At 37.1% G+C, this 26,018-nt stretch overlaps 1 protein-coding gene and 1 pseudogene across 2 annotated transcripts in view; one reads left to right on the top strand and one right to left on the bottom strand.

Annotated features, from left to right (window-relative positions):
- LOC143262196 (cytochrome P450 4C1-like) overlaps positions 1-6,187 on the bottom strand; it is an 18,293-nt pseudogene extending 12,106 nt beyond the window's left edge. Inside the window, exons 1-2 of the transcript XR_013036100.1 lie at positions 5,292-6,187; positions 1,244-1,459 (exon numbers count right to left, since the gene is read on the bottom strand). The product of XR_013036100.1 is annotated as a cytochrome P450 4C1-like (transcript). The remainder of the gene's footprint in view (positions 1-1,243; positions 1,460-5,291) is intronic.
- Positions 5,843-26,018, top strand: LOC143262195 (uncharacterized). The gene is made up of 4 exons (XM_076528060.1): positions 5,843-5,965; positions 6,231-6,387; positions 10,812-11,064; positions 25,202-26,018. The coding sequence occupies exons 1-4, from the start codon at positions 5,843-5,845 to the stop codon at positions 26,016-26,018; spliced, it is 1,350 nt and encodes a 449-aa protein (XP_076384175.1).

The raw sequence follows: 26,018 nt of genomic DNA, 5'->3' as shown, positions 1-26,018 counted from the left end.
ATAAAGATAAAGAAATTGTACGTTCCATAGATTCATACCGATTTAATCTAATAAGAATTAGCATTTCTAAACTTTCAAATTATTTAAAGAAAAAAAAACAACTGAATTCGCAACAAAAAATTGTGAGAAGAATTGTGGGATCAAACGCCAAGGGAATCGGTTACATTGAACGCAAAAGGTAGTGATAACGACAACGTAATTATCGTTCCAATTAATTGGTTTTCAGGAAGCTAATTTAATACGTTTCTTCTGCGAATGCAGCGACCAATAGATGAGCACGACTGGTGTTTAACATCGTTCGCTTTTATTGACTAACGTAGCTAAAATTAATTCGACTGTCTATATGCGGAAACCTGCATAGACATCCATTATGTAAGTTATCGTAGATAATGTACACAATTTGAAATGAATACACGTCGCACGGGATGTCAAGGAATGTCGAAACATTAGCGGAATATTTCAATGATTCAACTGATGGTAATCGTTGCAACGACTATTTACTAGCCTCGTGTCTGCGACGAAAAGATTCGAGTGTTCGAAAAGTGAACAACACCGATCCGATATCTGTACATTCATTATATCGTGCTCGATCTACCTGGAAACATGTTTCTACATTCTACTGATCGAAGTAGATCATCTACACAACTGATATGCATTTTAAGGTATCAATTTTTCTATTCAATTCTTTCTATTCAATTCTTTCTATTCAATGCTTTCTATTCAATTCTTTCTATTCAATTCTTTCTATTCAATTCTTTCTATTCAATTCTTTCTATTCAATTCTCTCTATTCAATTCTCCCTACTCAATTCTCTCTATTCAATTCTCTCTCTTCAATTCTCTCTATTCAATTCTCTTTATTCAATTATTCTATTTCATAATTATTCTATTCAATTTTTGTATTCAATTCTTATTCGAATTCTTCTCATTCGATTTCTTCTTATTTGAGTTCTTCTTATTCTATTTTTGTATTCCATTCTTATATTTAATTCTTATATTCAATTCTTATATTCAATTCTTATATTCAATTCTTATATTCAATTCTTATATTCAATTTATGTATTCAATTTTTGTATTAAATCTTTTCATTCAAAAATAAACAAAATAAAATAATGAGAAAATGATCAAAATAAAATAATGAGAAAATGATCAAAATAAAATAATGAGAAAATGATGAAAATAAAATAATGAGAAAATGAATAAAATAAAAGTATGAGTAAATGAACAAAATGCAAAATGCTTACCAGTGCTAGTTAACAAGCCGGAGCCAAGCTATGGCTGCAGATATTCGTATTCCAGATTTTTGTCACTGTGAACGCTGCTGCTCAATAATGGCTGAACCGCTTCAGCTTTATAGAGAAATATAAAGGGCCTCATGCATGTGTGTGTGTGTGTGCCTACTCAAATTAAGTACATATCTCCCAACTCTTTTCCCCAGTTGATCATCTTCTTGAAGGCTTCTGTAACAGATCAGTTAGCGTTAGGAAGATCTGTAATACTGACTTGTGTTGTTTGTTCTTTGCATTGTCAGCGAGAAAAATCAATTAAACAGATCTCTCCGTGTGAAAGCGACTAAGCGACTACTAGAGTAGTAATATTTACATAAACACTTTTAACAAGATTTTACGTTAATTATATTGCACTGTTTTTCTTCTGTATTGTTTTCGTTGAGTTTTGTTTTATCGTTTAGCGTTATCTTTTTATTTTTAAATTAGAAAAAGATGCAGATTCGTATTGTATTTGTTATCTTCGTTCTATTAATAGCTGGTTCGTTGCCGCGAGTTTCATTAGTCTGTGTCGCGCAGTGAAAATTTCACTGTTGAGAACGGAATTTCGCGCTGTTCGAAAGAATCTCTTCGATATCATCCTGTGCTATTCGACCAATAACGATCGTTGACCCGAGCCAGCGTGCAGAAATAGATCTTTGCCAGTTCTATTCAAGGTCATTTATAATTATACCATACCTCCAATATATTATATTGTAACGCGTGTTGTGTTCGGGGTACAACGGATGGACACAGTTTGAAATTGCACTGGACTTTATTCGGAGATGTATATATTATAAATGACGCGCGTGCGGATGGTTACAAGATGAGGCGCGGCGGAATAGTTAAACGTGAAGTAGCTCGGCGAAATGTTTAGACGAGATGAAGAACGCAGTTTCTTGCCTCTGTTATTTATATTATGTCCCCCAAAAAGGCTACGCCTGTCTTCTTTTCCCCCGTTTAGTTTAGCGGGGGAGGCAGCCATCGTCAAACCCTCGCTGTAGGGGCGCGCTGGCCGTTCGGCCGGGTAGCGGTACGCGGCCGGCGACTTTCTCTGCGACTAGGCCTGCAGTACATGTGGCAGTGATAAAAAATCAAGAGACAAAGGAATTTCCGGTTCTTGCAAATGTCAAGGACGTTTTCTATCTGTCGAACCCTTTAACCGTTACAATATTATAAATTTGATTTACAATATAGCAGATTTCTCATAGAAATTTAACTTTTTCTTCGACTTCGTTTTTATTAGGAAAAATTTAATTGGAAATTCTAAATTATTATAGAAATTATAATCGAAATTTAGATTGTTAAATCGAAACCGGTATATTTTAGTCACATTGGCACGATCCTTTTTAAAATGTGAAGAAAGAAAAATTTGCGTCTAGATTGAAAAAAAATAGCGATCGCTTTTTAAACGGCGTTGTTTCAACGAACAACTTTTATCCAGGGGTTGTGTTCGTATGAAAAATCTCATAGAATTCCATGCAATTATACGGTACAGTAGCGTTATTCAGGACGCAGGCGACATCGACCTGCTTCTTCTTTCGTCCCGTTTCGTCTCGTGAGAGGCTCTCTCGCGATTATCTTCAGCATTCAATAAACACTCGAGGTGGACAAATCTTTTTTCTCCTGTTTTCTCCATCGTGCACTCGGCCGCGCGATATTCCCTTGCTTCTCTCATATTTAGAGCAGGCTACTTATTTCCGAACTACATACGCGCGCTTTATCTTTTCTGATTAACGTCCGATTTGTTCGCCGACCTTATTAACGGTCTCGCGATAAACCAGTGCGTTTCGTTTCGTTTCGTTTCCAAAAGGACTTTGACTTCTCTCACTCGACGAGATCATTAATTAGCTGTGATCCCTTATGATCTTCTTCGTAAAATGCAATTCACCAAAACATCGTCTCTTCTTCCATGCAAACGAGTCGCCTTAGATCCGATACAGTTCCTCTTTTTTTAGTCGTTTTGCTTCATCTCGAATTATAGTCCGATCGGTGCAACCGATTCAATTGCCTCGGACGTTTTACCGTCGATTTTATTGCCGATTTTATTACCGAGGCGAATTTCTTTTATTCGAACGGAGATCGCAAAATATTGTTAAAAAATCGAGTGGAAGTTCTGAAATATTCTAACGAAGATTCTAAAAAATTTTAATGGATGTTCTAAAAAATTCTAGTAAAGATTCCAAATAATTCTAATAAAGATCCCAATCAATTCTAATAAAGATCCCAAACAATTCTAATAAAGATCCCAAACAATTCTAATAAAGATTCCAAATAATTTTAATAAAGATTCCAAATAATTTTAATAAAGATTCCAAATAATTCTAATAAAGGTTCCAAATAATTCTAATAAAGATTCCAAATAATTCTAATAAAGATTCCAAACAATTCTAATAAAGATCTCAAAAAATTCTAATAAAGATCCCAAAAAATTCTAATAAAGATCCCAAAAAATTCTATTAAAGATTCCAAAAGATTCTAACAATTCGAATAAATATTCTAGAAACTTCAAATAAAAATAACGATGCTTCCCAAAATTAATTAAGACAGTTCGTCATATAACTATTCGGTTTTGCATTCCTAAGAGTTTTCAAAATGTATGCGCCGTTCCATCGTGTTTTACTCGACTTTTCGTTTCTATTATTAGCTTCGATTTAGCAAACGAGAGAGAGAGAGAGAGAGAGAGAGAGAGAGAGACAGAGATTCTTCCATTATTCCCCGGCTTGTGCTGCAATAAACCACAAAAATGAGGCTATTTAATTTTTAACAAGATAAAGCACGTCTCGCTATCGCGTCTTTTTCAATGCACAAGTTTTCCTCAAATACTCGAGATATTTAAACTCTCTCGAGAAAACTAACTCGCCAATCTCCCGACATATTGCTATCGCAACTTTCTCTCAGCGTTGCTCGTTAATTAATTGAAGCTGCTCACACTTGTTCATTGTGAATGTCGGTACACCTCCTCGCTCGATTAGCGCGTTTCTCCGCTTTCCGATCCCCCCGGGGTTATCAATCGAATCGTGTCAAATTGAAAATAAAACTACACGAACGGGTAGCCGACGATATATTTCACTCACTCCAGATGATACATACATCGTGTACCAGATATTTCACGCGTCCGTGACACATTTCTCTGCACTTTTTCTATACGTCCACGGTGCGTTGTTCTTTCTTTTTATACGTGCAACAAATACTGTGCGAAACATTACATAAATTGTACTTTGCGATCTCTCTCGCATTACTGTGTTCACCGTTGTCGGCCACTAACATTCGTATAATACAATTCGGTGAGAATTCTTCTTTTCGAATTAGATGATTCCAGCTTCGCGTTGCCATAATTTTCTGTCATTGCGGCAGGGAAAATATCGAACTCTCTAAAAGAGATTTTCGGAAAAATTGCAAATATATTTTCTTCAATTCATTCGAATTATTCGTAAAAAAGAATTACATTTCTATTTAACCTACACCTCGTAGAATTTATAAATTATTTTGCACAAAGATCCGCAGACTAGTTAAGATCGATTATTTAATTTGGAATTTACCGATCCTTCGAATCGATAATCGCTATGTGTAGTAGAGATCATTTCTCGGATGTTTATGGCAAAATTTGAAACAAATTTAATATAGTACATAAACTAAAAGTACTTTAAAATGTTCATTTTGTGCGCGTGTGTTAATCTATTAAAAGATGATCAAAGGAAAAATCAAGCGTAGTTAGTTTCTATATTATTCCTTGCTTTGGGTGCAGAACATTTTCATTTTGCATAAAAATCCGCGGTCGTTCTTTTAATAACGGTAAGTTAAAAAAAGACTCTTCTTCCAAGCAATATCAAAGTTAAAAAAGATCATTTTCTTTTTTTGCAAGTAACAGCAAAATTAAGAAACGCCATTTTTTCCCAAGTAACAGCAAAATTTAAAAAAAACACTTAATTATTCAAAGTGTGTCGATTTACACGTTCGCCGAGCATAATGTCGTACTATAAACACCGTGGGTATAGGGTAATGATAGTAGCAACTGTCTACTCACGCTCCGGACTGCAGCACAGCTCGTAAGCATTCCCGATGATTGGAAACGCGGCCGGAGGGTACGGCACTTTCCTAAGGGCGTAGAGAAACTTGCCGTGTCGCACAGCTAGGAAAAGCATGATGGTGAATAGGCACATCGACAGGGTCAACGTAACCCAAGAGGCTCCCATGGTGAAACTCGCTGGCGGCATCTCGAATGCGTTTTCTCTCATAGAAAGATTGAACGTCCAGTTGTTCGCATATTTCTGAAATTCCAATGGCCTTCGCGACGCTTCGCCGGTCAGCTAGCTCGCTCGCGCTGTAAGCGGATCGCTTCACACTGCTCCGTTCTTCTAGGAGGAACCGCGCGCTGCTCAGATCCCCCGTGGAGAGGGTGAGTCAACCCCTGGTGATTCAATCTACTAATTAGGAGCCGCTACGGCGGCGGCGGCGGCGACGGTCGCGACACTTGTTGCTTGGAGGTGGTCGGAAAATAGTACAAACTGCTTCAAAATGGCACAAACTGCTTAAAAATGATACAGACTCCTTCAAAATGGTACAAACTGCTTCAAAATGGTACAAACTCCTTCAAAATGGCACAAACTGCTTCAAAATGGCACAAACTGCTTCAAAATGGTACAAATTCCTCCAAAATGGTACAAACTCCTTCAAAATGGCACAAACTGCTTCAAAATGGTACAAACTCCTCCAAAATGTTACAAACTCGTCGAAACTCGTTCAAATGGACAAACTTTTTAAAACGGTCGAAACGGATAATCCCTTCGAAACTGGTGAAAACGGACAAACTCTTCGAGACTGGTCGGAACGGACAAATACGTCGGAACGTAGAAACTCCTTGAAATCGTCGAGAACAATTGGAGGAAGACGAAGACCTCGGGCGTCGTGTGCAACGCGTATCATCGAATAACTCCCTCGGTTATACGTTGCCCGTACCAAACAGTCTCCCTTATATACTACTGAATACTCTGTGCACTACATCAACGGCCAGTGGTTAACTCTCCCACCAATAGAAACAAACACTTGGGACGTGTGTACAACACAGCAGCAACATGTGTGTAGAGGTGTCGGAACACTCTTGGTGGTTCCTGGCAACGAAGGTATATTGGCCGTTTATCCCGCGAAACACAACAACATTTGCATTTGCATCGCCGCGATGCGAGCTCGCGCGCGTGTTATATGCGCTGTCAACGTTGAAATTGCTCCGTGCATCGGAAATCACAGAACTGCATCCACACGGTTTCCTTATTCTTGTTGTCTGTTATTGTGCCGGTACGTGTCGGAGCAAACGCGTACATCGCGTACGTCGACTAATCTTATTAATAGACCGCGGATCTTATGCGATCGGGTAAAAATGGATGCGTCGAGTAGCTTTTGTTATTTCATTTTATTTTGTTCCATTTTATTTTATCTTATTTTATTTTATTCTTTTTATATGCACCTCGAATCTTTGCGCGATTGCGTTCAAAGTGGATACGCCAAATATTTTGTATTATTTTATTCTTGTTACTTGTTATTTTATCTTCATGCTACTTTACTTTACTTTATTTTTATTACTTTATCTTTGTACTACTTCAGTTATTTGTATTACGTTATTTTATCTTTATACTACTTTATTTTATTTTTATACCACTTTATTTTATTTTTATACCACTTCATTTCATTTTTACTTTATTTTATATTTATTTAATCACAGGCGAATGCCCATTACGAAGTATACAATATAAAATATAAAATATAAAATAGTGCAAAGTTTCGAGAGAAGAATTTAAAGATTTATTATATTTTTTACGGCTTTTTTGTAGATATATTTTACGAGGAGGGGATATTAGTATTATTATCTAGGTTTAATGTTGAACATTCTAAAGGATTAATAGAACCTGAACGAAAACCAATCGAAAAATTCAAGCGCTATTAACAATTTGTTTAAATATAAAGAAAAAATATTAAAATCGTGGTGTCTCGGAGTCACCACTCGACTGCAAAGGGTTAATAAAAAATGATCACAATTCACTCACCGTAGAAATCCTCGTCGTCGAGCAAAAACGGTAACGCGCCAGGAGAAGCTTAGTATGAAAAGGAGAAGACCGCGCGCGCGCGTTGATCCAAAGTCCAAAGAAGGATAAAGTTTATGCGAAGATATATATTTCATCTGCGCGACCCGATGGTGATGATGATGATGATGCTCATGCTCTCGCTTTATCAGCACTGATGTAACTTTCACGTAATGTATTCTGGAAGCGCGTGCGCGCGCGTAGCACCGGGCTGCACTTTTCGGTTTCGAGATTATATCACATGGCTTACCTGATGCGTTCGGTGATCGTTTACTTTCACGGGCAGAAACTTTCTATTTCTCCCTTTTGACCGTACCGTTGCGAAGCCTTTTCCGAAGGATCCTCCAATTGTCGTCACAAAGTAGGTACTGCAGTAAATTCTCCCTAATTCGCGCTCAGATCGCGCACAAAAATAAACAATTTGGGAAAAGGAGCCTCGCGGTACGTTTTGTTGTCCAGAAACTAGAAGCATTTTTATTCAGGCAATTGTTAGGATGTAAAACATCCTAACACATCCGTTAACAACATCCGTTCGATGTATTCGAATTGTCCAACTGCAACGAATGCATTCGATTTCTGCGGATCGGCAGGAAATTGCATCGAGTTACGTCGGTTCGACGATCGACAGATTTTCGGTCGTAAAGTGTCTTCCGGTAAATTTGCAGCTTTTCGATATACGCGTATACGCTTCTGGAAGTGATTTTGCACGCATGTGCCGCGTCCTGAATTTTTTATCAAGCTCACGCTAATTTTTAGCACTTCGATAAAATAATTATTCGAGCACTGCGACGAAACGATTGTCGGAGGCGCGCCGGTCGAATAATTCTTCGAGAATGCGATTGCATCTGGAGAAATCCGAGTGCAGTAAATTCTCCCTGATTGACCCACGGCTTGGAAACGGAAATTGACAATTCGGGAAGAGGAGATGCGATTATTCTATTATTATTACAATAAACGGATAACCGTTTATTATAATAATATAATATATAATAATATATAATATAATTATAAAATAATATTATATAATAATATAATATATAATAATATTATATAATAATATAATATATAATTATAAAATTATTATCAAAGTTGTTGACAATCGGTAACTATAAAAACGAGCCGCGAGGCTCGAACAATCGCGTCTCCTCTTCCCAAATTGACCATTTTTCTGCACGATTTGATCGCGAATTAGAAAGAATTCATTGTATTATCGCGAAACGTCGTGGTGTGCCGATAATCGACGATTCCGTTAATTCTGGATTGGCGAACACGTGTGGTTTGGCGAGCTTCCATCCGAGTCACACATGTTCGTCGCGAGATGTAGTTTTTGAAAGCGTTCACTTTCGACTCGGTTGAAGATTCGGTCTTTTTTCTTTTTTTGTTGCGAACCGATTCCTCGATGCTGCTCGCAGCGTTCCATTCATCGAAAAACAAAGAGTTCGATGATTAACCATGTTAAAACAATTACGTCAGAGCATGAATACTGTTCCGGCATCTGTGTGTGTGTCGTCCGGTTTCGTTGTGAAAAAGAAAGAAAGAAGGGAGGCGAGCGACGACACGTGTTCAGAAATGGAACGAACCGAGAGATTTGCATTTACGTGATTAAGTGCAAAGAGAGAAGAATAGCGAGCCCGATAAGCCTGGGAAACAGCACAAGGCGATCCGATGCGATAAATCTCGAGAACGATTCACAAATCCCGCTGAAAGATTGCTGCTCTGCGACTACGTTTCGTTGTTCCAGTATATTATTATTTATCTATTTGTCGAGAGTCATCTACGGTTGCGTGCGACATTCTTCAAGTTTCCATCAGCGTGGCAGATTTTCACTGGATAGTAGATAATACATAATAAACAATAGATAGTAAATAATATATATATATATATATATATATATATATATATATATATATATATATATATATTATACATTATATTATTATATTATAATATTATATATTATATATATAATAATGTATAGTAAATAGTAAATAATACGTGATACATAATAAATAATAAGTAGCAGCAAATAATAAATAATAAATAGCAGCAAATAATAAATAATAAATAACAGGAAATAATAAATAATAAATAACAGGAAATAATAAGTAATAATCATAGAGTCATCGAAGAAGCTGCGTCCATTTGTTGGAAGAGCTACTTATGCAGTTTCGACCCTGCTTCATTGTCGCAAATGTAAAGGCATTGCAACCGCATTGTAACCGAAATCCTATTATGCTGATAAGGAATAGAAGAAGGCTCGATGGTACGTCGAACTTTGTCAAACGAGCGATAAGGCGACCTCAAAGAAGATTGCGATCAAGTTAATGAATAGTAGTCGTGTTCCATCGTCAAAGTCAAAATCAAGGTGCAACAGTGAAACGATTTTGTTTAGATAGGCAATTTAAAATTGGTATTGTTGGACTGCGGCTTATTTATGCAAAATAAAAATTGTCTGTGCTAATTGCAAGACTTCGTAGCTGTGTGCGTCGACGGTCTCGTTCGTTCTTCAATTATTTCGTCAAGCTGAAAACAATTGGGTAGTATTTAAAAATTTTTTTACGAATAGTTTCACTGTTCTTTTTTTGTTTTAGTCATTTTTGTCATAATTGATATCGAAGCCGCAGTAATCACGAACGATCAAACCGATCTCTCGTTGTGTTACTTTATAAATGTTCAGAATTCAAACGTAAGATTCTTGTGGACGTATTTTTGAACCTACGTTCCTCGGGAGAATGCTGAAGAAATGGATATTTTGCAAAGATTCGCGCTAGAATACTACGTGTTATTGGCGTGTTGAAACAATGATTGCGCGTCCGTCAGCATCGAGAGTGCCGGGACCGCCGAGACTGTCAAAGTGTCAAGAGACAATCGGCCGGTTACCGCTGTCATGCCGTCGTCGCGACGCGCGTCGCGGATTCGGAGCGTGTGCACGAAGATCTCTCTCTCTCTCTCTCTCTCTCTCTCTCTCTCCGTGCGTGTAGAATCGTCTGCCTCTCGCGTGTTGCCGTTGACTCTCGTGTGTTGCCATTGCCTCTCTCGAGACAAACGTGTTCCACGTGTCTGACCTCAAACTCCTCATTCGTCCGCGAGTTGGCAAACAGAGCAGAGCAGAGCAGTGCAGAGCAGAGCAGAGCAGAGCAGAGCAGAGCAGAGCAGAGCAGAGCAGAGCAGAGAGCAGAGCAGAGCAGAGCAGAGAGCAGAGAGCAGAGCGGAGCAGAGTGCAGAGCGGAGCAGTGCAGAGAGCAGAGAACAGAGCAGAGCAGAGCAGAGAGCAGAGAGCAGAGAGCAGAGCAGCGAGCAGAGAGCAGAGAGCAGAGCAGCGAGCAGAGCAGAGCAGAGAGCAGAGCAGAGCAGAGCAGAGCATTTCTTAAACAAACAAACCTCGTTCGCTACCACGCCCATTCGAGAATACTCGGAAGAAGAAAAATTTAACGTCTTTCGAGAAACACACGAGAACCTTAAACATTTAGGAGAAAACAAAACGATAGAAACAATTAGACAAAACCATCTATGGGCCAAACTTAGCGACGACGTACAAAAATACATCAAAACTTGCGATATCTGCCAACGCAACAAACTCACGCGTATACGACCTAGCGAAGAAGCCATTTTAACCGACACCCCTACCAACCTAAATGACAAAATTGCCATGGACATAGTTGGTCCTCTATCCCTGACCAACAAAGGAAATCAGCTTATTCTCTCGATCCAAGAGTACCTCACGTAATATCTTATCCTCATCCCACTCTCCAACCAAAGGGCCGAAACCATTATCGATGGTTTGATAAACCATATATATATATATATATATTCTTCTCGCCAAAACACATCCTAACAGATCAAGGACAAAATTTCATAAGCAAGCTAATGGAACAATTTGAGAAGCTTTTTAAAATTCGACACATCAAAACAACTAGTTTTCACCCGCAGAGTAACGGATCTCTCGAGAGAACACATGGTACAGTAAAGGATTTGTTACGCACTAGCATTGGAGAAAATACCAACGATTGAGACGATCACTTAAAACTTATTTCGACGGCCTTTAACACGTCAATTCATTCCACCACCGGTTACTCGCCATTCGAATTAACATTCGGACGACAAGCAAATTTACCGCCTTAAGCCAACAAGAATTATTCAAACTCTGGAAACAAAAACATGACGACTATCTCAAATACGCACGAATAACCATTCAGGCTAACAAAACCCGTTATAAAGCAAAACAAGACAAGAAAATTAGAATCCAAAGCCTTTATAATGAGGGAGACTTGGTAGTTTTACACGACGATCACAGAAAAAACAAACTCTCACCTGAATGGCACGGCCCATATACTATCCTCGAAAATCGCAAGCCTAACTATTTAATAGAAATTAACGATTCCAAAACCCTTTTAGTGCACGGAAATAGACTAAAACCATACCATTTACCTTCCAGGCATTTGAAGGATTCAAACCATTCCCAAATAATAAGCAAAATCATCGAAAAGGCACTAATATACCACAATGAGGTGAAAATTAACATTTTCATTAACCCTAGCGACATCCGCGACGACCCAATCAAAGTTATGAAACTAATAGACAATATCGAAGAGATTTGCAAAGAATGTAACCATCAGAATCTAGCTCTTTTGTCAGGAAAATTTAGACGACTTAACCACAAATATAACAAGCTTAGCTCCAGCCTATATCATCGAACCAAACGAGGAATATTGAGCATCATAGGTTCAGCTTCCAAGGCATTATTTGGTACCTTAGACGAATACGCTCATAAACCAAAATATCGACAAACTGTACGACGAGGACACCAAACTTTCGAAAATAGTTCAGAACCAAACCATTATGTTTAGATCAATTTTGAATAGCAAAACTTTGCCTCAATTCCTAGATCAACATAAACTGTTTAGGCAAAGAATTAATGACAAGCTCACACACATCGAATTGCTTATGCTCATAGGTTCTCTCGTCTCACACATATCCCCCCAATTAAGCAACTTCCAAACACAACTAGACATCAGCACACTTAAGCTTACGTTAGTAAATGATAAGATCACTATATACACTATTGTTATTCCACTATTAGAAGACGATGAATGGACTCATATAAAATTGTATTCCATTCCCTACAGGAAGGGTTCAACTTTCATCGCACCTATACTGAAACATGAACATATATTACAACTCGAAGGTCAATTTATTGCTATAGATCTGACATGCTTAAATCATTATTGTAGAAGCACCTCACTCGCAAAAATTTATAAACGTACGCAACCGACACAGCACACAAACTATATGGACTGTAAAGACCAAGATTGCCCCTTTTTCGTATTTAAAATCCACGATTTAACGTTTATACCAATGTACGCGCCTAATATCTACATCATTATACCGGAAAAATCCATCACTGTGAACATTTTTTGTAAGGAGAACAGTAGAATCATAATCGACCAACCAGTTAAAATCAGTAGTAATTCCGATTGTACTTTTCTCTATACCAATGATATTATGAAAATTGGAGGAATGACGTATGAAACCGATATAGCGATTTACAATTATAGTATTTCAGATGCAGTATTAAAACTGGACTTAGAGAATCTTAACCAATTACCATTAGTGCCGCGAGTTACTCCAAATTTCAATCGATACATAACCAGTTTAAACGACATGGAAAGAACCCTCGTAAGTGTTTCACAACGACACCGAATTAAAACCACCCAAGAAATAGCCGTATCAGTTGTAACGTATCTTGGATACGCCGCGTTGGGTCTTTTAATAATTTACCTATTATACAAACTTAGAATTTTCTATTATCTATCAAAACTCGTACCACACACCCTATGCATCAAGATTTGTTGTCAAGAAAACATACAAACAGTCGGAGCCACGCAATACGAAACCGTTAGATACGCAACAAACCCCAGGAGCCCACCAGCAGGGATCCAAGAAATATCGACGGTTCCTGAAATTACGAGCAACACCATAAGATGGCCTGACGACTTCCCAGCCGCTCTCAGCCTTCCAAGCAACAGGAAGAAACATTTCAAAGTCAGCTTCTGATTTACGGAGTAAATCAAATCTACAAAGAGGAGTGTGAAGCGGGGGCTTCTACCTGAAGATAATTCCTAGACCCTTACGTCACCTCCTGAATTACCTATAGTAATAAATTACCTGAATTACCTGAGTTACCTGTAGGGTTCAACCTCGAACTTGCAAATCAGCTCTCTGACTCACCACCCATAAAAAATGGGCTTTAAACCTCAAGCTTCTTACATCCCCCACCCTGATTTGTCCCCAAGTATATAAGACCCCAAAACACGCAATAAACAGAGTCATTTTAACCAGAAACTTACGCGCCTTAACTTCGCTCTTCGAACCCATCCCTTAATGTACACGTACGTTACAAGTATAGTTCCGAGTGTCGCGTCCCATGACAACCAAGTCCGCTCTTCACCCGATCTTATACCTGCTTTCTTTAGGCTATTGTCCCTTGTTTTCGTGAAATTTTTCAGAACAGAGCCATCGAGACAAATTAACATTTACTTCGGTATTGGTGTATTTTATTTTATTTACTGGTAATAACGATTCGGACAATAGCGATGTGTCGATTCTTGTTTTCACAGGAAAACGACGCCTCGGATCCAGCCCTTGTTCTTCGCCGTCACATCTGCAACCCATGCGCTATCGACGTTGAATTTCGAGAATTTCGTATCTAAACAGTGTCGTTCTTCCTTGTTGTTCGATTATTCTTCAAGATCTCTTAAAATTCTAGGGTTGATCGAAAAATAGAGTAAACTGTTTCTTCACAGTGTCCGTCGAACACGTAGGCGCGTCGAATATTCGTCGGATAAAGACATCTGTCCTCTCTATAGCATAACTTCACTGTCCTCCCTATAGCATATTTCCTTTCGAACGACATACAGTAATGTCGCCCTATCTGATGCACAGATGGTCCACAGAAATGGACAATTTAGGAAGCGTAGATACGATTATTCGAGCGTTGCGGCTCGTTTTTATTTATCGTTGACAATTCGTAACTCTAAAATATTATAATAATATTATATTATATTATTATATTATTATATATCATTATCTGTAATATAGTTGTATTTATTAATATAATAATATAGAAATACTATTTAGAGGCATATGCAATAATTTCACCCTAATTAGCGCTGAGATCGCGCACAAGAATTGTCTCGATTGCGATCGAAAACTCAGAAATAACTGCAAAAACAAACCGCAAGGCTCGAATAATCGTATATCCTCTTCAAAAATTATCTATTTTTGTGGACAATCTGAGCAATACATACCTTCTTTGACGTTGCCTTTAATACTTCACATATGTATAGTTAAGAATCGGTTTTTCTAATACTTTTTTTCGTAAATAAAATAACTTACTTGCTACGTATAATGAATAAATATGGTCTAAAAATGTCGTGTTTGGTCATCATAACCTTGACCACTGCCTATCATAAATTATCAGGTATTTTCGTTCGACCCGAATTTCATTTTCTTTCTCTCTCTCCCTCTCTCTCTCTCTCTCTCTCTCTCTCTCTCTCTCTCCTGTCTCACAAGTTGTTGATAATTACACTGTTCCACAAAATCAACCTTTTCTTCTGATATCCTATAACCATTATGAAATTCTTGTAGAGCTTCACTCCTCGATCAATGATCCGGAAACCAAATTGCTTCATTTTCGAAAAAAACGAGCTTTTGTAAGATCCCAAAATCTTTGAGAAAAATGAGCTATTGCATGAACAGTACAAACGTTAGAAAGTTCTAATCGATCTCAAAAGATAGAGGAAAGTTTTCCAAATATAGTGGAATGCAATTTATTAATTGTTTTTGGTTCTAAATAACTATAAATTAATGTCAAAGTTTAAAAATACAAAAATAGTACGAAGAAACTGCGCACGTCGACACTTTTTTAAACTTTGACATTAATTTATTGCTATTTAGGACCCAAAACAATTAATAAATTTCATGCCACTATATTCCGGAAACTGTCCTCTATCTTTTAGCACCGATTAGAACTTCCTAACATTTTCACTCTTTTCATGCAATACCTCATTTTTGTCGCAAATTGTGGGTTTTTACAAAAGCTCGTTTTCTTCGAAAACTGAGGGTGATGGAGCAATTCGGTTTTCGGATCCTTGATCGGGAAGTGAAGCTCTACAAGAATTTCATAGTGGTTATAGGAAATCAAAAATCGTGTCGGACAGTGTAATTAGTTATATATAAATTGTGACAATTAATATCGTTTTTTAAAATCGTTTTATGCTCTAAATTACATACACATAGCTTTACTATTAATATTATGGTATCGACAAAAAAATATAAGTCATTAAACGTGCAGCAACACTTGAACGTTTTGAAAGATCTTCGAGAAACAGGACTGTCAATTAAAAATATTGGAGAAAAATATGGCGTTGGTATTAGAACAATTCAACGCATTCACGTGATGCTACAAAAATGACTGCGCTTGTAAACAAAAATAAACGCGAACTTCAGCGACAAAAAATAGTAAAGCTACATTATTACGAGATACTAAATAATGAATTATTATCATGGTTCGTACAAAGAGGAATACTTGGCGACCGTATAACCGATGCTCTTATATTAGACAAGGTGGCGGAATTAAAAGAAAATTTTATGTCATATTCGGGATTTAAAGCGAGTCATGGGTGGTTAACAAGATTTAAGAGACAACATGGCATACGCTTATCAAACATAGACAGGGAGAACGCTAGTGTTGATCAGGATGCAACAAATGCTTTTATAATTAATTTTGAAAAAATGGTAGAGAAAGAAAATATAGGTTTGGAAAATGTTTACAATATGGACGAAAGTGGAGTTGTATGGAAAGCACTTCCAACAAGAACATTGGCTGGAGAAGAACGTTCCCGGTGAGATCGAACAATGAACTGTTAGATCTACGGAGGTCGTAAGTCTCCGATTCAATCGTGTATGATACCGAGTCTGCGCGATTCCTTATGACTCTTACGAGTGATACTGATGGTAAGTTTATAAAGAATGGTTTTAACACTGGCTGATATCAATAACACTATATTTTAACATAACATAACAATTTTTAACGCTAGGATGATTAACTGCACTTGGCTTAGAATGAATTGAGTTGATGGTAAGACTATCGACGGAGTCTTGACCGAAGTCTTTACGCGTTGGTGTCTGGTTAGTATCTGACCGTTCGTTATCTGTTTTGCTTTTTAAGAAGAGTCGTTAGGGCTGTGAAGTTTTTACTGAGATACTCGGATTGGATCTAGAAAGGGAAGCGGTCGTTTTGAGTAATAGGTCAAAAAATTGTGAGCAAGGGAAAAGGTGACCGCCCCGAACTAACAGTCACTTGCAGGTATGAATCGTACCTGTGAGTGAATCTCGCGAAGAATCCGCGTGTCTCGAAGATTGACCGTCGCAGGTAATAAGACCGGGGAAAAAGATATTACCTTGGGTAGTTGGTGTTGTGCAGAAGGTAAAGGGAATACGTGACGGTGAGAGAATTTTGACGACCAGATGTAGGCAGCGTTGAAGGAAATATTACAGGCAGGAAATAACGGCTTTTCGGATAATTAGATATTATTGCTACGGTCGCTTATTTGTTTGTGGAAAGACGCTTGCAGTACAAGTGGGGTCGTTTGGTAATTTTCGGAATCTATTGTATGGTAGGGACGGTGTTGGGTCGAGCGGTCGAGCCGCGTATGCTTTATTACTATAAATATCTTCTATATACTTTTAACGCGGAACAAAAAGTCTTAGTGGGCATGAGGCGAAAAAAGATAGAATTACAATTGGCTTATGTGCAAATGCATTAGATACTCATAAGATTATGCCTATTGTAATTTATAAATATAAAAACCCAAGAGCTTTGAAACATGTACTTTCATTACCTGTAATTTTTAAATCGCAGTCAAATGCACGGATGAGTAGAACGTTATTTTCAGATTGATTTGAAAACCATTTCAAACCATCCGTAAAACAATATCAAGAGGAAAAACAAATATCGGGGAAAGTAAAATGATGTTAAATGATATATATATATATATTGCGAAGCCCACAAAATTTCGCTACAATGGATCAATTGATGGCCTGATGGCCAATCAGGTTCAAATTCTCCCATGTGTGATTGAATTGGAGGGCCATCAGGATTATTATGTAGCAGTTTATTCCATGCATTTTTTATGACATTTGTTGTAACTTTTAACCACGGATCCGATAAAATGTCAATACAGGTTTCTAATCTGTAATCGTCATAAATTTCATTTATTCCTTGATCATATGTTAAAACAAGTTGCAAAACCTTGTGCCGGAAAATTATTTTTGGTTTTCCTATGATCCCTTGATCACAGATAATGAGTGCAATTACAGGAGAGCAGTGCACCCTGATACATGTCACACAATTTTTATTAGATTGTGAGGAGGAAGAAAGAAGGAACGAAAACAAAAAAACAGAACTGCAAAATGAACCAAACAACCACAACAAATTACATGCGGTCCTTAAGTTATTGACATCTTACAGTAAAAGAGAAACACTTTACATACAATACCTTACGGAGGCATTAAAATTATATTTTTTGAGCAAGGATAAATTAAATAAGTAACATAAGTACATACGTATTCATACAACGGTAAAAATTTGCAGCCAATTTGAATATGAATTATTTACAAATTAATGTTCTTTTTTACATTATTTGTTACTAGAAAATAGAGGAAAAACATCACCTTGTTATAACCACTTATTATATTTATTACGTAATTTACTAAAATAAGATCAATTACAGATTAAGTATCAAGTAAATAAATATTGTTCAGTCTCATTACAAGGCTGGAAATCTGTTTCGGTTTCTTTCCGAATTCAGAATGAAGATCCGAAAGAACAAAATTATTTTATTGTGAAAAGGTAAAAGTTTTAGTATTTAAGGTGTACCCAGTGACCACACGACGCATCCCGATTGCCATAGCCAGGGTGGTTCCAGCGATCGTACGGTAAATTTTGTTGACGCCTCAGAGTCGTCATTCGAGTGCAAAGGGTTAGCATTTAAAATCAATCGGACGGCGGTCCTCATTAAAATGGTACGTCACCGGTGTCTGACACTCTTCGAGCTTCATTTAGAAATGTTTATTGCTTCATAATATAGTAAAAAAAAACATATAGTTACGATCGCGAGCGTCTACAGAATCGTTCAACGAAAAATTCGTGCCTCTTGCGTCACAAGATAGACCGGGAAAAATTCTCAAACGCGATAATTTGTCTGCAAAAAAAGAAACTCGTCTCCCAGCAATTCGAGTTTCAAACTGAAATCTCCGAAGAACCGATAACGAGATCGAGAAAAGATTGTCTCGCGACGTGTAAATAGGATTCGAATCTACGAGATAAAATTCGTCGTCAGTTATCATCACGTCCGGAAGCGTGACCGCGGCCTAATAAGTGTCCTCGAGCGGGTGGTTTCGCTCACCTCTTGGTGCTCTGCGCACCCATCGCGACGATCACGGCCGATTGGCGGGAAATTCGAACGGGGTTCCAGCGCGTCCGCGGTGCGGCAACAGCAATCAACCGAATAATTTAAGGGTCCATCGAGATAACGGTAGGTTACGACGCGGGTCGCGACTATATTTCCGTCATCGACGCGAACCTATTCGCTTAACGACCAGATTTCCCACGATGCGCAGCGCGCGAGCGTGCACAAATCGAGAGGACCGTTCGATACAGTCTTTTGTTCCACTGTCGCTGTTAAAATAACGTGATTCCGCGAACGGAAGTAATACTAATTCCGGGACAGGAGCGTAATAGAAACACCGATACCGAACCGACCGCGGCCGGCCGATCGTCACCGATTTTTCGATTTTCCGCTAGCTCCTGTGGACCTCCGTGGACCCCTGTGAAACCAATATGGCCGCCGCGAAATAATGGGACAGTAGCCGAGATACGGGCGGCTCTCTCGCGATAACCTGTGCGCGTTGTATGCGAAATCAACTTTAAATTCATCGCGCCCCGTCAGCCGAGAATCATTCTCCTCAGCGTGAAACAATTCGCTCGATTCCATTCGAAACGAGATTAGTTTTTTGGTTGATGCGAGCACCGGGCGAACATGAATTCTTCTGGAAATTTGGCGGTACGTCATGCGGCCAGAATATGCCGTGAAATATGTTCGCTGCGTATCTTTCTTTTGGAAAATTTTAACGTTTTCGTTGAATTTTTAATCCGTTCGTTTCGATTTCCCAGGTTTTATTCGTCGATTATTGTTTATGTATTTAATGTCGTTTTTATGTTTTATGGTTTTTAGTACGGTTTTTTGATGCAGCAATGGCTTGACGAGCATCACGGATGCTCAATTTTATAATTGTATGAAGCGATTGTTTAAACAATTTTTTATCTGGAGCGAGCGTATTTTTACGTTTGCAAGAAAATATTAATATTTCTTGTCCACGAGAACATTGAGTTTAACACTTATTTTTAAGCAATTTTTAAGAATTTTTTGGAATAAAACACGAGACTCTGACCTTTTTTTACAGAAAAATTTCTCGAGTTGAAATAACTTTTCAAAAATTGTTCAGAGTATTCAATTTTATAATCATTAATATCTGATGTTTGTTTAAACTGTTTTATTCTCGGCAAATACGTAGCAAAATATATTTAATGATAATAACAACCTTGAGGATAACACTAATTTTTAAAAGATTTTCGAAACAACACGAGAAGTTGTTTCGATAATTAAGATGATTTTTAAATAATCAGAAGAAGATTTTTTAAATTAGCAACTAAAGCATTCGAATAATTTTTTTTAATTAAATGATTTAATTTCCAATAATAATAATTATTATATAAATATAAATAATTTTCGTTAATTTAATTCAATAATTTTGTTAAATTCAATTTAATTTTATCCAATAAGTGTTAGGAAATTATTAAAAAAATAGCATTTTAGAAATCGTTTTCGGTAAAATTATTATGTTATTATATTTTATTTTATTGTAAATTCCATTTTATTATTATAATTAACATCGTAGTCGCTAGAAGCTACAACGTAGTCATATTTAAACAAAATCCGAAAGAGTACTCCGAACGGTGTCCGTTTTCGCGTGAGTAGACCCGAATTTATGGCTGCGCCTGATTGTTACATTGAAAGTATCTGCGGATGCCAAGGATTAACCGTAGCAGGTAATAAATCAGAAAAGCGTTTTGTCTCGTAGAAAGCACAAAGAAATGAGGGACTTGACGAAAACTCGCCTCCGACTCGACTTTTGGCGAACAGCTGCGGGCGATATATATAATACTGTAAAATACTAAAATGTATAAGGGAGAGTAACGTTTTCACGAAAATACTGCTTCGCACGGATAGATCGATATTGTCTACAATTCATCATCGGGTTGACAAGCGCAATACAAATTGAATCATTCGGAAATCTTAATCGTTTCTTAATGGTTTATTTTGAAAATAGTGTTTTTTTCTATTTTAAAAAATTTAATTTATTATTTATATAATATTAATAATTATAATTATACATTTATTATTTAGATAACGATAAGTTATGTACATGTTAAAAATTTCACTGAAATCGGTTGACCTTCGTACGAGCTGTAAATAATTAATGATCGCAAAAATCGCAGTTTTTTTCCGATTTTTTACACTTTTGATCAATAAGTGTGAGAAATTTTCAATTTTTACAATTTTTTAACGCTTGTAACTTACCATTGCGTTAAACGATTTCAATGAAATTTTCAGCATGCGTATAACTTACCGAGATTTACAAGACGCATTTTTTACATTTTCATTAGATTTCATAATATAAACATCCTTTTTTATTTTTAAATAATTACCTTTCATATTTCAAAAGAAGTATTCGAAATTTATAGATTTTGTCATTATTAATAAATATAATTAACTAATGATATGCAGGGTGATCCACAATTATTTTAACAGCCGAAAATGAGGAGTAGCAGAGGTCATTTGAAGTAACTTTTTCCTTTGCGAAAATGCAATCTGCGGCTTTGTTTACGAGTTATTAACGAAAAACACTGGCCAATGAGAGGTGACGGTGCGAGAGAGAGAGAGAGAGAGAGAGCGAGAGAGAGAGAGAGTCCGCGAGAGAGTCCGCAGCACAAGGCTTTGACAGAAGCGGACTTGAGCCGCGTTCGAAGTATTGAACAAATCACGAAGCAAGAACTTTCCGGATTTTTTTTTACTACGTAACAGTGATATTTTTAAGAAAAACGCTGTTCACCATTACTTTAGAACGTCTGGAGAATATTTACTAATATTTCGGACCTGAAATAGTAAGTAATTTAACCGTGACGGCCGTTTTAATTTTCTAGTGTGCATGACACCTTGTGTGTAACATATGAAATTTTTAAGCAACGTGGGCAGTGAAGATTAACAAAGTACGTAAATGTGGTCAATGCACTATCCTCCACACATTTCCGTGCATGAAGTGGATTTGGGTGAGTATCTTATTGATAATATTCTTCATATTTCTCTAACAAACATATCCCTTACGTCCTTTAACGCGATTATTATTTATTCAATTAGCTTTGCGAATCATTCGTTGAACTGTGTTCGGACACGGAATTATTTAAGTTAAAATATCATTTACGTACTTTGTTAATCTTCACTGTACACCTTGCTTAAAAATTTCATATGTTACACACAAGGTGTCATGCACACTAGAATATTAAAACAGCTGTCACGGTTAAATTACACATTATTTCGGGTCCGAACTTCGCGCCGTCACCTCTCATTGGTCAAGGTTTTTCGTTAATAACTCGTAAACGAAGTCGCAGATTGTATTTTCGCAAAGGAAAAGGTTATTTCAAATGACCTCAGCTACCCCTCATTTTCGGCTGTTAGAATAATTTGTTGAACTCCCTGTATATTTAAATTATTTATATATTTTTTATCGAACATACATTAGTTAAATATCTCGAAGTTCGAAAAATCGACAAAATCGGCAAAATTAGCCTAAAAGTGATCAAAAGTAGCTTCCTCAGATAAGAAAGTAAAACAACGAGAGTCTTTTACTTTATTTTGTCATTCCAAGCATGTTATAGCAAAATTGTAACAAAGTAGATTAGTCATTGTCTATTATACAGGCCCTTCTATCATCTAAAAAAAATTCAAGTCGTCTACCCTAATTTTAAAAAAGTTAAATTGCGCCTTGAAAAGTGTTCGAATATCAGTGGGAGTCACTGTATACATACAGCTGATGGCCGACCTCGGCGACCAAGGGTTGTATTCGCGAGGCATTTTCACGCCCGACATCTTTTTCGCCGGCATTGTTCGTCCTTGACGAATACGAGGTTCTCTGTCCTTCAGCAAGGGCGAAGTAAACAGCCCTCCGAAGCATTGGCGGATTAATGTGTACTGGTGCCCGAGGCGCGATACAAAATTGAGATCCCCAATACGCTATGACACGCTATGACAAATAGCGCGATTATTAAAAAAAGTTTTATTTTAAAATAAAAACTTTATTTATGGCATTGAGAAATTAATTTAAATAACAGCTTTTTTGGACTTTTGCTAGTGCACAGTCGAATGCATGTAGATTTCAGCTAGCGACTTGCGTTCATTTGTCGCATATGCATTGCATTTATATCATTTTACTACATGAAATAATATCACGTTGTTCGTTTCAACAGACAGCTGTTATATTATGTATAAAAAAATAAAATTCTACTAATTTATCAATACGTAATTTAACCAAAATAATACATGTTTGCTGGCTTTAAATGGACTTACATCATTTTCATAATTAGTCTCTCTCTCTCAATTGTAATAATCATTTAATTTCAATTATGAAATTTTAAATATCATTTGAAATATATTTTCTATTCATCCATATAATTTTGTTTATTAATAATAACAATAAATAAAATAGGAGTCTCATTTCTTATTTTGAACGTTAAATATATTTATATATTGTTAAACTTAAAATAAGATATTGCTATTATTTATTTTCGCTCTTTATGAGGCGGTGTTTTGAAATAGTCATGATACACAGGCGTTACATAATGAAATAACTGTTTCATATCCTTATATTTTTCGTATTTAACAGATCTCGGCATCGCTATACAAAGATGGCATTTAAAAATATTAATTCCACTTGGATATCTCCCGCATCACTATACCTGCAGGAAAATTCTCCATACCATGGAATGCCCTCTTTCATGCTAAACAACTTTTGTAGGAGCATGTTTTCGATAACTTCACCCTGTAGATAGATCCAATAACAATGGTGCCGTAAATAACCAGACCCTATTTAGTCCCGGTAGGTTCTGCTTTCCCTTGCAAATCATAATTTTCATCAAGGCTCGGTGCGAGCCTGTTTACGATGGTTCCTTCAATTGACTCATTTCCACTAGCTCGGCCTAATCCGCCGCTGCTCTTTTTCTTTTAATTTAACCGAACGAGCCGATCCTTGTAAAATCCGTATGTCACGACCGATCATCGCAGGTACATGTGCTTACCTGATAGCCTGCCGCGGCGGCTAATGGTTTTCCACGGGAGACGTTTTCATACCTGGCGCATCTTTTCCGGTAGTATCCTTTTGTCATTGTTCGTCCTTGCTGATTAGGACGTTCTGTCCTTTAGCAAGGACGGTATAAATAGCCTGCCGAAGTCAACAGAAACACTCATTCTGTGATCAGTGCAACAGCAATCAGCAATCAGCAGTGATCAGTGCGAAGACTTCGGCGAATTTTCTCAGTTAATTTTCCCAGTGAAGTATAGTGAGAATTTCTTAGTGAACTAAAATGGAATGTTACATACATTTTTGCTATATTTTTCCGCGAACATTCTTCAGTCACTTGTTTTGACTAATGTTTTCCGTGTGTCGGGTATAAGAAAGAACAATTTATTTTTACGAATTTAAATATTTATAAATAAAATATATTTTTCATCGAGACACGAATCAATCTCTATTTTGGCCGGATACAGAGAATTCTCCCTAATTGACGCTCGGATAGTGCACGAAGATGGACACGACGTGATGAGGAGATACGATTATTCAAATTTGTAAATTGAAATCTTGAAAATTAGAAAATTTAAATACTAGATAATTTAAAAAATGTACATTTAAAAATCGGAGAACTTAAAAATCGTGAATTTGTAAATCAAAGAATTGAGAAATTAAAATGATAAGATTTAGAAAATTTGGGAAGCAGATGATTTAAAAATTTGTAAATTTAAAAGTCGGAAATCTTATAAAGCGTAAATGCAGAAATCAAACAATTCAGAAATTGAAACGGTAAGAATTAGAACATTTAGGAACCAGATGATATCAATTTAAATTTCAGAAAACTGAAGAATCGTGAATTTATAAATCAAAGAATTTAGAAATTGAAATCTTAAAAATTAGATCATATAGAAATCAGCTGACTTCGAAATTGTATATTTATAAATCAGAGAACTTAAAAACCGTCAATTTGAAAATCGGACGATTCAGAAATTGGAATCTTAAAAATCAGAAACTACAAAAACCAGATAATTTCGAAATTGTGAATTTAGAAGTATGCGCATTGAAACATCGTGCCATTCGAAACGGGTGGATCAAGAAATTGCAAGTTTCTCGGAACGGAAAAGTGTGTTTAATCCAGGCGTATAAATATTTCCAATTTATTCGCTTATAAAAACGAGTCGTCTACAAAGTTATCGATTCACCGATAATTATAAAAAGGAGCCGCGAGACTCGAATAATCGTGTCTCCTCTTCCTAGATTGTCCATTTCTGTGCGTAATCCGACTTGATTCGATTAAAGCTTCCGTCGTTTAATATACCGTTTAATATTACTATACCACACGCCATCAGAAGCTGCAAAATACATGCATACTAATTAATTGTTTCTTTTCGTTCAGTTCCAGAACTAAAACTCAATCCTGCATTCAGTGGGGCTCCATAAATGGTGGAGAAATCGAGTTCGAGTCTCTGACGGAAAATACTTTGGAGGGAGCATTAGAAGTAATATGGAAAAGCTTTTTCACCAACGAGAGCATCTGCAAAGTCGTAAATCTGATATCGGCGTCTTGTAGCGCCAGAGCGCTCATGGAGCTCTGTGTGGAAATTGCTAGAGACGGTGTCAGCATTGTCGCAGTCGACGTCAAGACTGAGGAAGTTGTTGGTGTCGTTCTCAATAAAATTAAGATATTGAGAGATCATCCGGTACAGAGAGATCCTTTAACTAACCCGTATGGGCAAAAGAGTTGGCTTGAAAGATTCAATGATAATTGCATACATCACGCGGCCAGGGGCTACGTAGATTTCCTGATTGCTATACACAGCAAGATAAATTTATTCAAATATTATAATATTGATTGTATTATGGAGTGTATGTTCCTGGCTACGCTGCCGGAGATGCAGCAGCAAAAAATTGGCGAGGGCTTAGTGTGCGTGTCCGTGGAGGTTGCCAATGCGCTGAATAATGGACAGCAAGTGAAAGTACCGTTATTTTACACTGGAATTAATAGTATGATCCATAATTTCCTGAGCATACCGAAGTTAGTGACTGCAATCATGACTTCCAATTACGCGCAGATCATCGCGAGGAGGTGCCGCTTAAAGGTCTTGGAAAGGATTAATTACAGGGGCTTTCGTTATGGTGACGTATCATTCCGCAAGAGAATAGGGAAGGAGCATCGTGACTTCACTGTAGTAGCCAAGAAAATAAAGAACTAA

The sequence above is a fragment of the Megalopta genalis genome, unplaced genomic scaffold (assembly GCF_051020955.1).
Source record: "Megalopta genalis isolate 19385.01 unplaced genomic scaffold, iyMegGena1_principal scaffold0095, whole genome shotgun sequence".
In the NCBI taxonomy this organism is placed as follows: Eukaryota; Metazoa; Arthropoda; class Insecta; order Hymenoptera; family Halictidae; genus Megalopta; species Megalopta genalis.
Note: the sequence above shows the minus strand (reverse complement) of the source record. Positions and strands in the feature narration are given on the sequence as shown.

What these genes read in the sequence shown, in the direction of transcription:
- LOC143262195 (XM_076528060.1), top strand. Translation starts at nt 5,843, where the DNA reads ATGGTACAAACTCCTTCAAAATGGCACAAACTGCTTCAAAATGGCACA. An exon ending in GCACAAACTGCTTCAAAATG is followed by an intron (nt 5,966 to 6,230) that starts GTACAAACTCCT and finishes CGTACCAAACAG; the next exon opens with TCTCCCTTATATACTACTGA. An exon ending in TCGATCCAAGAGTACCTCAC is followed by an intron (nt 11,065 to 25,201) that starts GTAATATCTTAT and finishes CTTTTCGTTCAG; the next exon opens with TTCCAGAACTAAAACTCAAT.